Source organism: Hyperolius riggenbachi, chromosome 2 (genome assembly GCF_040937935.1).
Source record: "Hyperolius riggenbachi isolate aHypRig1 chromosome 2, aHypRig1.pri, whole genome shotgun sequence".
Lineage (NCBI taxonomy): Eukaryota > Metazoa > Chordata > Amphibia > Anura > Hyperoliidae > Hyperolius > Hyperolius riggenbachi.
Genome location: NC_090647.1, coordinates 219,861,409 through 219,873,659, shown reverse-complemented (window position 1 = coordinate 219,873,659; position 12,251 = coordinate 219,861,409). Strand labels below are relative to the sequence as shown.

At 40.7% G+C, this 12,251-nt stretch overlaps 1 protein-coding gene across 7 annotated transcripts in view; it reads left to right on the top strand.

Annotated features, from left to right (window-relative positions):
• TMEM131 (transmembrane protein 131) overlaps positions 1–12,251 on the top strand; it is a 248,280-nt gene that overhangs the window by 196,803 nt on the left and 39,226 nt on the right. For all 7 annotated transcript variants that reach the window (XM_068268162.1, XM_068268161.1, XM_068268160.1 and 4 more), the window contains 5 exons: positions 1,256–1,331; positions 3,570–3,684; positions 5,230–5,368; positions 7,410–7,519; positions 10,297–10,363. In XM_068268162.1, coding sequence (XP_068124263.1) covers positions 1,256–1,331; positions 3,570–3,684; positions 5,230–5,368; positions 7,410–7,519; positions 10,297–10,363 — 507 coding nt within the window. The remainder of the gene's footprint in view (positions 1–1,255; positions 1,332–3,569; positions 3,685–5,229; positions 5,369–7,409; positions 7,520–10,296; positions 10,364–12,251) is intronic.

Here is a 12,251-nt window from a genome sequence, read left to right as displayed (position 1 = left end):
GGGCAAATATCACCAAGGACAAATCTCAGGAGAAAATGTTAATTGCATATTGGCCATAGTGCCTATTCTTTTTATTTAGAAAACCGGTTATCAATTCTAGTGTGAACTTCACCTAAGAGCTATAATTTCAAGGTTTCAAATTTGAATTTGGTTTATGTTCTGCACACCTTTCCTTGTAAGGATGGCAACTATTCTAAAATTTAATTTTGATACACCCAATAACACATTTCACAAATCTTGAAAAAATACTACTTTTGAGTCTTGTATTTCAAAGTCCCGTAAATACGTCAGTCCTTGCTTCCTGGCAGTCCTCCATATAATTATTTTTTGCTTAGCCATGTTGAGGGGAGTTCCAGCATTCCAAACGGCTAGTACTTCTGGGACGTACTTCTGGGATGGCCACACCAGCATGCATCACCAGAACTGCTTTTGAATCCTTGTTACAGGATCACTGCCTCATAACTGGCCAAGCTAAAAAATAAGTGGCTTGGCAAAGCAGATATTGGTTTAGTTTTTTTTTTGTTTTTTTTTAAGTAAGAAAGGTTTTTGGTCCTTCTGTGCTTCTTTTAATTTCCTAATGGTTCTCAGTCACCATCAGCTATCTGGCTACTCTAACACTTTACTGAACAAGTCCCACCACATAGAGCCCTATTAATCCATGCCATGCACTGATGAGGAGCAAGAACTCTGAAATGGCTATGTGCATGTTATCAGCATGGCTCTGTAAAATTAGTATGCCATATAGGCACACACTGCACTTCAATGGTTCTGGATGTGTCTGGCTTTCAGGGACACATTGGGGGAGGATTTGCATCTTCAGTGGCGATGCATAATGATATATCAGAAAAAGCTGAATAATGGAAAATGCCTTCTGTTTTAAGAAGGCTAATTCATATTTGGCTTAGCATACAGTATGATAAGGATTATAGTGCCAAGCTATAGGGGACATGTGTCGCATGCATTCAGCTTTTGTTGATGTGCATTACTTGCACTTTGTACAAATGTGAAGATGTAAAAGCTACAGGTAGGGGAAGCACTGCCCACCTGGGGGTCTCCTCTGCACACGAATTGTATGGGATAAAACCGTCAGTTGTGTTTATGAGATCATACCAGTGCCTGCTAGCTTTTTTTCTGTTATATGGTAAAAGTTACAATACCTTGTTAAGGTACAGTTCCTTTAACAAAAATGTATGGTTAATGACCCAAACTGCACTGAGAAATAACATCTCTTAACATCTCACACTTTCCTTTGTAGATCGCAAATATCTATTTTGATTCTGCTTTAAACTGTGGAGACCACTGTTATGTTGGACTTCCTTTCTTATCTAAAAGTAAGTATTTTCAACAATAAAATTTCCATAAAAATTTGCTAAAAAGAAATGTTACTGTAGGATAGTAAATTTTAGTCACATTACAGTCTGTTCATATGCTGCTGTTTTTTGTTGTTGTTTTTTGAATGTGTGCAAGTATTCATGTGCTTTCCAGTAGTTGTATTGTTAAATACATTCATTCGGTTTTGTTTTTTTATCCCCTTTGGGCTCTGGCCCCTTAAAGGACAACTGAAGTGAAAGGGATATTAAGAGTGACCTATTTTTTTTTATTTTTTAACTTTCAAATTGCCTAGCTACCCTGGCTGATCATCTGCCTTGAAGACTTTAAGGCTGGGTTCACATATGACAAAGCATGAAAGGGCTGAGTTTTATGTGATGGTTTTTGTGAATGTTGTGTGCGTTTTTGGTGCGTTTGCAATGCATTTTTCATGCGCTTTGCATGCGTTTTGATGAGTTTGCGGTTCTCGTATACGAAACGCCTATGCGTTTTGTATGCGTTTGCCATGCGTTTTTATACTTCTGTTTATGCAATCACTAGGAAGACAACAGGAAGCAGAAATACAGCAAAAAAAATGTGGGGGAAAAAAAGCATGAAAACGCATACCATTGCGTTCCTATTGACTTTCATTATGTGCATCTTGGCAGCGCTCCTGCATAATATGCAACAAAACTAGCTTTTAAAAACGCAGGTTTGAAAACTCATAGAAGACGCATATGCGTTTTATATGTAGCCCATAGACTTTCATTAGCGACACAAACGCAGCATGTTCTGCAACGCTAGCGTTTCTGCTGTGTGCACCCAGCCTAAGCCAGGTCAGGTGTTCTGACTCAAGTGTGACTGTTTTAGCTGCATGCTTGTTTCAGGTGTGTCATTAACACACTACTGCTGCCAAAAAAGATTAGTGGGACTGCCAAGCAAATAGTGTTGTTTAAATGGAAATAAATATGCAGCCACCATATACCTCTCACTTCAGGTTCCCTTGAAAGCATTTTGCCTTTGCACGTTGATGTTGTTACTTCAATAAGATGAATGATGAAAAGGTGCAAATGTCTGCTGACTACTGGCATTCCTGTCACCTGTTAGTGTTCTCACTACTCAGTCTCCTGAGGCGAGATGAGATCATAAGAGATCATTGTCTACTCTGTTTCCTTATCATTTTCAGAAATGTTATTTATATTACTAGAGTGCAAATTTCATCATAAAACATTCTAAATTCACATCTTTCAATCTTAAAGCACTTAACTGGGCCTTGAAAACCTCTTTCATGATGACTTTCACATTTATGTTTTTGGGAAATACACTAGTAGATAATCTTGGCGCATTCTGACTATATGCATTCTGCAAATGTTTAAAGTTCAAAATGCCCATCCATATTGGCACTACCACTGGTGTGTTCCTTAAACACTACTACATTTATTTCTGTGGAAGAACAAATAATTGCATGCAAGCCTGTTTTGGTGCAACTCCCTTTAAATATTTCTTTTAGTAGATCAGTTTTGTTAACCCCTTATATCCCACACAAGCTACCAGTACAAATGAACCAGTGAATGTGGGACTACATGAACAGTATCAACGCACATGGCTTATGACATTGAGGGTTACTCATGTGTCCTGCAGGAATTGACTGCACAGATGCCAAAATTCCAGGATTATCTGTCTATAGTCCCAGGCTCTGCCAGTCAGGCACAGAAGGAGTGTAAGGGGTTACTTTCCTGCCCATTAGGTGTAAGCCATTGTCTGGTGCCTGGCTTAAAAAGTTGTGGCTCTTCTACTCTGCTTAGCTTGCAAACTTCTGTTAGTAGTCCATTCATACTACTTGCCAATTTTTTTTTTTTCAGCTGTCCAATTGGTGCTTTTGTGTTGAAGACCACCGATGGCTGTTTGCACAGTCAGTCTACACAGTCTTTTGCTACATAGAAATGGAAAACGGAGCCCCAGCAAAAGCGGCTTTAAATCTTCCTCTGGGGCTTCCAAGTGGTCTATTGGTCAGAAGCAGTGTGAATTCTGAGCAGGGAGGATTCTCACTGGTCAGATCAATGAATCAATAGGAAACCCTAGCAGGGAATATTTGGCTGGGATCCCCGTACAGTTTAGTGTTGAGGAGATGGGAGTCCTGGCAAAATAATCTTTCAATGTTACCAAGATGCTTTGCCTCTGGCTTACTATAGCACCATCTCCAGCATTTTGTCAGCTTGCCACAGCAAGTACAATGTTCAGTAAATCTTTGTTTCCATCAGGTGAGCTGAAAACTCAGCACCATTTTGCAATGCAAGAAGATGTCTGGGACCCTGATTGGGACTATTATGAAATTCTTTATAAGAAATGGTCTGAAATCCGGGAAAATTCTGACATGTGAGTACATGTACTTAGCTAAGCTAATGGTTGAACTATTTTTTTTCCAGCTCAGTACTCTGGGTGCCTCATCTTTTAAAGGCCATCCGTATGCAAATTGATTTTTTGTTTATGTATACACAGCTTTGTATTCAAATATCTGTTTTCTCATATTTTTTGGTATTATAAGTCCCTTACAATCTTAGTGCTGATTCATTTTGAGATATAATATTCTTTTCTTTACTGATATACTGTCTGGAAGAAGGCAGAAGAAAGTTCTGCTTGATCTGACTACTATAAAGCTGGTTTCACAGTGGGACGTTAAAGTCCCACGTTACAGCAGCCAGTAACGCAGCCTAACTCACAGCAAGGATAAATCAATGGGCTGTTCACAGTGCCCACGTTGAGTTACATAGTAACGCAGAACATTTAAACAAAGTGCTGCATGCTGTACGTTCTACTAGGCTAAGCCAGCCAGCCACATGGCTAATTAATATTCACTGCACTGTGGAGACTGGTGGTGGGACTGTAGTGTTGTCCGGATCATGAACGAATCGTTCATTTGATCCGGATCTTTTTTTGTGAGTCGAATCATCCGGATTTCGGTTCACAGTGGATGTCTGTATGGAAGAAACAGGAACATACAGAATGTACAGTGCAGGGAAAGTCCTGTCCTGCTAGTCATTTCACCCCCAGTCTGCTTCCCTAGTAAAATGATTCAAAGGATTCGGTTCAAAGATCCAGATCTTTTCAATGATCGGATTCAAATGATCAGAATCCTTAAAAAGATCCGAACTTCCTATCACTAACCTGGAGCGGCTGCTTTGAGAGCTGCATAACACGGCTCAATCTGACGTCCAACTTCAACACCACCATACGTTGCGTTAGGGGCACGTTATGCGACCATAACGTCTCCTAAAACGCAACGTCTTGGTGGGAAAGTAGCCTGAAGGTGTATACATGTATTTAATTTCTTCTATCCCATGTGGAGTATTTTCCCAGTCATAGCAGGAATGTTTTTGTATGCACCCCTTCCTCCTCTCCATTTTCACATTAAAACCTGTTTGAACTGAAAATCTGTTTATATTGGTCTTTCATATGATACCTCTCTACCCAAGCTCATTTTACTCACCTTAACACCCAAAGTTTCTGTGATGGCTTTTTTTGTGGTGGAACTTGCAGCTGCGGCTCATCTTGTAGAGTTGGCTTCACTCGGTGACTTTTTTTTTGGGGGGGGGGGGGGGGGTAGAATAAGGCCTCACCCAAACTCCTGGAAGGAAAAGATTCCTGAAATTGAGCTTTAGTATTTGTATCCAGAATACTGCATTTCATTAGTCATTATATCCATAGATGCATAATATGCACCCTGCCTCCCACATGTCAATACACAGTATGGTGGTAGCTTGTTCATTTCACTTTTTATAAAGTTTTACTTTGCATTAGCCATTTCATGGGTTAGTAGGTTTTGCTAGATCCCCACTTTTTCTTTGCAGCCAGTTTAGAATTTAAAATTGCTACTACCTTGCAATATATTGGTTACTTTCATAACTTATGCTATCTTTACAGGCCTGAAGCGGTGTTTGAGGTAGACACTGACTTGCAGAAAAATGTAAACGCAAAGGTAAAAGCTGAACTTATCTGGCCTTCCATTGTCAGCTCATCCCGTCATATATCCTTTCCCCTAACGAACACCAATAGCTCATCGGTGAGTGCAATTAATGTACATTCTGCTTTCTTAAAAGACATCTGAAGTGAGCGTGATGGACACTGCCATATTTATTTCCTTTTAAACGGTGCAAATTGCCTAGCTGTCCTGCTGATTTGATGCTTCTAATACTTTTAGCCACAGACCCTGAGCAAGCATGAAGATCTGACTGGATTAGCTGCATGCTTGTTTCAGGTGTTTGATTCAGACACTGATCCATGAATGAGCAGCAAGAACACCAGGTAACTAGTATTGTTTTAAAAGGAAATACATACAGTGGCTTGCAAAAGTATTCGGCCTCCTTGAAGTTTTCCACATTTTGTCACATTACTGCCACAAACATGAATCAATTTTATTGGAATTCCACATGAAAGACCAATACAAAGTGGTGTACACGTGAGAAGTGGAACGAAAATCATACATGATTCCAAACATTTTTTACAAATAAATAACTGCAAAGTGGGGTGTGCGTAATTATTCAGCCCCCTGAGTCAATACTTTGTAGAACCACCTTTTGCTGCAATTACAGCTGCCAGACTTTTAGGGTATGTCTCTACCGGCTTTGCACATCTAGAGACTGAAATCCTTGCCCATTCTTCTTTGCAAAACAGCTCCAGATCAGTCAGATTATATGGACAGCGTTTGTGAACCGCGGTTTTCAGATCTTGCCACAGATTCTCGATTGGATTTAGATCTGGACTTTGGCTGGGCCATTCTAACACATGGATATGTTTTGTTTTAAACCATTCCATTGTTGCCCTGGCTTTACGTTTAGGGTCGTTGTCCTGCTGGAAGGTGAACCTTCACCCCAGTCTCAAGTTTTTTGCAGACTCCAAGAGGTTTTCTTCCAAGCTTGCCCTGTATTTGGCTCCATCCATCTTCCCATCAACTCTGACCAGCTTCCCTGTCCCTGCTGAAGAGAAGCACCCCCAGAGCATGATACTGCCACCACCATATTTGACAGTGGGGATGGTGTGTTCAAAATGATGTGCAGTGTTAGTTTTCCGCCACACATAGCGTTTTGCATTTTAGCCAAAAAGCTCCATTTTGGTCTCATCTGACTAGAGCACCTTCTTCCACATGTTTGCTGTGTCCCCCACATGGCTTGTGGCAAACTGCAAACGGGACTTCTTGTGCTTTTCTGTTAACAATGGCTTTCTTCTTGCCACCCTGCCATAAAGGCCAACTTTTGTGCAGTGCACGACTAATAGTTGTCCTATGGACAGATTCCCCCACCTGAGCTGTAGATCTCTGCAGCTCGTCCAGAGTCACCATGGGCCTCTTGATTGCATTTCTGATCAGTGCTTTCCTTGTTCGGCCTGTGAGTTTAGGTGGACGGCCTTGTTTTGGTAGGTTTACTGTTGTTCTATACTCCCATTTCTGAATGATCACTTGAACAGTGCTCCATGGGATGTTCAAGGCTTTGGAAATCTTTTTGTAGCCTAAGACTGCTTTAAATTTCTCAATAACTTTATCCCTGACCTGTCTTGTGTGTTGTTTGGACTTCATGGTGTTGTTGCTCCCAATATTCTCTTAGACAACCTCTGAGGCCGTCACAGAGCAGCTGTATTTGTACTGACATTAGATTACACACAGGTGCACTCTATTTAGTCATTAGCACTCATCTATGGGCAACTGAATGCACTCAGACCAAAGGGGGCTGAATAATTACGTACACCTCACTTTGCAGTTATTTATTTGTAAAAACGGTTTGGAATCATGTATGATTTTCATTCCACTTCTCACGTGTACACCACTTTGTATTGGTCTTTCATGTGGAATGCCAATAAAATTGATTCATGTTTGTGGCAGTATTATGACAAAATGTGGAAAACTTCAAGGGGGCCGAATACTTTTGCAAGCCACTGTATGTCAGGTCTCGCTTCAGGAGTCCATTAAGTAAAATGAAGTCTGAAATGTTTGCATGTGTTTGCTGACTTTAGCTCTTGATTGATATCCCTTTAAAAGCTACTTAGAATTTCTAGTGAGCAGCTAGTAAAGACCATTTAAACCTTATCCAACAAACATTGTTTTATAACAGGAAGAAGAAGTAGAATTGGAAAACCCTGCAGATGTTCCCGTGAATGTCCAATTTCTTCCTCTTGCTCTCTATTCCAACAGTTCTTTGGTGCTAGACAAACTAATAGAAAGGTACCATTTTTAATTGCTGCATTCTGGAATATTTAAAATCCTAGCAATCCTTACCGCTGACAGAGTGGCAGACTGTTCTTAGCTGCAAACGAGTTTAAATACCTGTAAAAAAAAAAAGTTACTACAGATATTTTAAATTTTGAGGCCAGGTTCACTGTGGGGCACTTCGTTGTAAAGTTGCTACGCAACAAAATAGTGGTAACGCAGATCACCGCTGCGTTACTGTTGCATACAGCAGGTATGGAAAAGCATATAGTCAATGAAAACTATACTTTCCTGTACCTGGTAACGTGTGCGTTTTAGAGGTAACACACTGCAGCAGTGCGTTACCATAACGCTACACGTTACAATGCAACGCTAATGTTGCACTGTGAATGTTGCATAGTTTTAATTGCAGTGCGGTAAGCTGCGTTATAAAACTTTAACGCAGCTCCGCACTGTCCCCCTATGAACCTAGCCTAAAACCAATAAACTTGACCTGGACTGAAAATAAACACATGAGATAGTGCAATTGCATGTATAGTACAAATTGCAAACACAACTTTGCAGGAGTCTTGAGTGAGGCGTGGTTCACGCTAGAGCCAAAAATAGGCATTTTTCTTCTTCTTCATCTTCTTCTTCAATTTTTATTTTTATTTATTTTTTTTTTGCTCCGTTTTTACAGATTGCAAAAAAATTGACAATAATCAGATCCCTGGTTTCAATGTTATTAATAGGATCCATTTACACATTGCTCTATTGGCTGCCTTTGATCAACACCTTTTCCGGGTAAGCGGATGTATTTCCCATAGAAGCCTATGGTGAAAACTCATTCATTCCAGACTCTACAAGTCCCTCAATGGACCACTGGAGTGAATAGTTTGCTCCAGCTGACCTTTTGCAATCTGGCCCCAATGTGCCTTGACAATTGGCCTAAAAACCTGCTTTTGGGCCGGTTCACACAGGCGATTGTGGGTCGTTTTCCGCCGTCCTAGACGCTGTATAAAGTGATGCTCATTCAAGTGAATGGCATCGCTTGTTCTGTACTTTTACCGTCTTTTACGCAAACACTGCATTCCGTTCCGGATTTTTTTTTTTTTTCTGGAAGCAACATGCAGCTTTGGGGTTGCTTAACCGCCGCATCTGTGTCCCCCTGCGGGGGTGAAAACCGCTGATCGCAGCAGAGAGCCGCTGAAAGCCATCAAATACTTTTCTGCAAAAGCATTTGACAGACGCCACGTAACTCCCAGCAGTCGCCCGTGTGCACTGGCCCTTATTTAGCTGCAAACCATAAACAACCTCTTGAATGTTTTAGCCTATTCCTCAGTCAAGTAGAATTTTGCTTCTATTTACTTATCAGTAGAGTCACAGTTACATTATTTATATTGTACCAGCTGGGCCAGGTCCTGACTCTGAGACTTTCCTTCATTTTGGGATGTAAAATGTGTAAGCAAAGGAGAGATGGTCCCGCTTCAGCAACAGACATGAGGCTTCACACAATTGTCAGAAAAGTAAACCACTGGGTCTCGACATGGATTTTTTAATATTTATTTATTTTAAATGTATTAGTAGCACAGCCACAGTGTGCTTCAATGTGGCTGCGGTACTAATAAATTGAGCCATTATTGCTGAAAAATCCAGGTCGAGACCAAGTTGTTTACTTTTCTGCTGATTGCCTTTGCACCTTATTGGGTCCAGGTGCTGACTGGTGGACTCCCAGGTGCAAAATTGTTTGCAGTTTGAACGATTGGGCAATCTGCTTTTATTTGGCTTCACACAAATGTGGCAACAGTTTTAAAAAGTGCAAATCTGTGTAGTAGAATAGCCAATAGAATTAGTATAATTCTAACAGGTTGATTAGGTTAAGGGCTTGTTCTTATGACGTGGAATCTGTGAATTGCTGTGACATGATGCATACACACTGCATGCTGCATTTTTGTTGTAATGGGACTGGGACTTTGCAAATACACAAAAAAACCATAGCAAGGGCAAAGGAATTGGGAGTTGTAAAATATGATCAAGTTTTTATGGTGCATGACCAACTTTAGTCCAACTCTTAAAGGAAACATCCAGGAAATAAAAAATAAAAAAAGTATTTACTTAACTTGATTCCTATGCGTTAGTTGTAAGGAACAACTAGCGGGTACGATGGAGCAGCTTCCAGCTGGCGGGGGAACAACAAGAACAATGCAGTTGTGCAACCCTTAGGTGTAAGGCATTGCTAAAAATGCAACATGCCCGATCTTTACAGTTGGCTCACAATGCCATAAAACAGTCTGTTTAGCGGAACTAAACAGACTGGATCCTTTGTTAATATGATGCGTACACACATTGCTCCGTTTCAGCGGATCAACATATGCATCACATTGACTGTGCGGTAACAGAACAGAGGGTCACTGATGACAAACTGATGCCCAAAATCTGTTTAGATCAGTTTTAAAGGGATCAGTTTTTGATCTGTGTGGTGTGAACTGGGCCTTAGTGACCATCATGCAGCCACTGTACACATTCTGGTCTGACGCCCGCCCGATTCTTTGCTGTGGGGGTTATTGTCTGCCACAGCCGAGTGGACCAGCATGGGTATGGGGCTTTATGTGCTAAATTTATATATCTGCGGCAGTTAAATGCGCATGCAAGTATACAGTTTTAATTTGTCTTTGAAATCTGAAACCTAGTGTGTTAAAAAAAACTCCAGCAGAAATAATGTGGAAAATTAATTGAATACTGTACTTTATACATTTTGCAAATTGTGTGCCTGAAATCTCTAATTGTTTTTTTCGTTACCTTTTTTTTTAAAGATTCAATATTAGCAAATCCCTAAATATAGACCTGAAGACACTTGAATTTAAAGTTTTACGAAATAATGTAAGTATTCAAGTGTGTGTGTGTGTGTGTGTGTGTGTGTGTGTGTGTGTGTGTGTGTGTGTGTGTGTGTGTGTGTGTGTGTGTGTGTGTGTGTGTGTGTGTGTGTGTGTGTGTGTGTGTGTGTGTGTGTGTGTGTGTGTGTGTGTGTGTGTGTGTGTGTGTGTGTGTGTGTGTGTGTGTGTGTGTGTGTGTGTGTGTGTGTGTGTGGTGATAGTGCAAATAACTTATTTTATTTGAGTGTTTATGTCACAAGGGCTTACGGTAGATTAAAATTACAAATTATTTTTCTTATGTATTTTACATTTAAAAATTGTATTAAAATACCGGTAAACATAATTACAACTACCAACTCATAGCAGCACTAAAAATGACCAGAGGTCAATTTATAGGGACCCTTAGCAGACGCCATGGGTATGCATATAAGCATACTGGCTGTTTGGTTATGAGGAGACTCTCACTGGCAGCTTAGGTAAGCTCTGCTGCACCCGGGCTGGCTGCTATCAATTACATGGGATCCAACGACTCTGCTGAAAGTCACACTGTGACCCCGGTAGAGGAAGCCTGCGGGTCCCCTCTGAGCATGTGCAGGCTTCCTGGCTTCTTCCTCCTCTCCACGTGTGAACCGCAATATGACACGCGGCAGAGAGAGGGGGAAGAAGCCTGTGCAGAGAGGACCCGCAGGCTTCCCCTTCTGGGGTCACAGCGTGACTTTCAGCAGAGTCCCCGGATCCCATGTACGGTATTGATCGAGACCATCCCGGGATCAGTAGAGCTTACCTAAAGGGCCAGTGAGTGTCTCTTCTTAACCAAATAGCCGTAGGTATGCTTATTTGCATATCCACGGCGTCTGCTCAGGACCCCTTTAACATTTTAACTGTAGCTTTTTTAATAAATACAATTTGTGTAACACTATATACATGCGCCATACATGCGCCACTTACATTGCATCTTACTCGTGCAGTGTAAGTTGTGCATGTATATAATGGGCATTTTTTGGTGCATTTTATAAGGCGAAAAATACGGTAGGTGGCACTGCAATTCTGTCTCCAAAAAGATTTCACACACTTCAACTAAAGTTGTGGAAGCCCTGGTGATCACCTAGATTTGTGGTGTGCTACCCCTGGTGAAGGATTTTTGGAAGTAAATTACAGAAGCTTTAGCCACAGTACTGTTAGCTTGCTAGACCCGTGGGTGACATTGTGATTGATTCACTAAAGAACGTTCATCTTAACATGTGCAGATAGCACACATTAAGATTGATGGGATTTAAGCACACACTTTTGGGGGCGAAAAAGTGTGTCTTATAAGGTGAAAAATACGGTGTATAACAGTTTAAACTTTGAAATGTATTTTATACTGAAAGTATGGGTCAGCAGGATGGACTTTATGTTCATATTCCTTGCACAAGGGAGAAGCTGTCTTATTTTTCCACTCAGGAAGCAATCTAAATGCAAAAATATACATTTCACCCTGCAGGAGCTTGTACATTTGAAAAAGTCATTTGGGGAAAAAAAACACAATCCTCTTCACAAAAGCTATGATCTTGCGTGTATCCTGACTCATCTACTTGAAATACTTTGATGTATTAGATTTTTTTTTGGGAGGGGGGGGGGGGGTGTAAATGTATCAAAATATAAACTTAAATTAGTTGTCAGCCTTGAGGTGTTCGGTTGCTAGTTGAGAATGGCTAAGCCCCTAAAAGAGAGTCTTCCAGAGTAAAATGAGCCATAAATTACTTTTCTCCTATGTTGTTGTCACTTACAGAAAGAAGTAGAAATCTGACATTACCGACAGATTTTTGGCTAGTCCACCTCTTCATAGGGGATTCTCAACATGGCCTTTATTCTTTATAAAGACATTCCCTGTAAATGATTCATACAAAGATGCT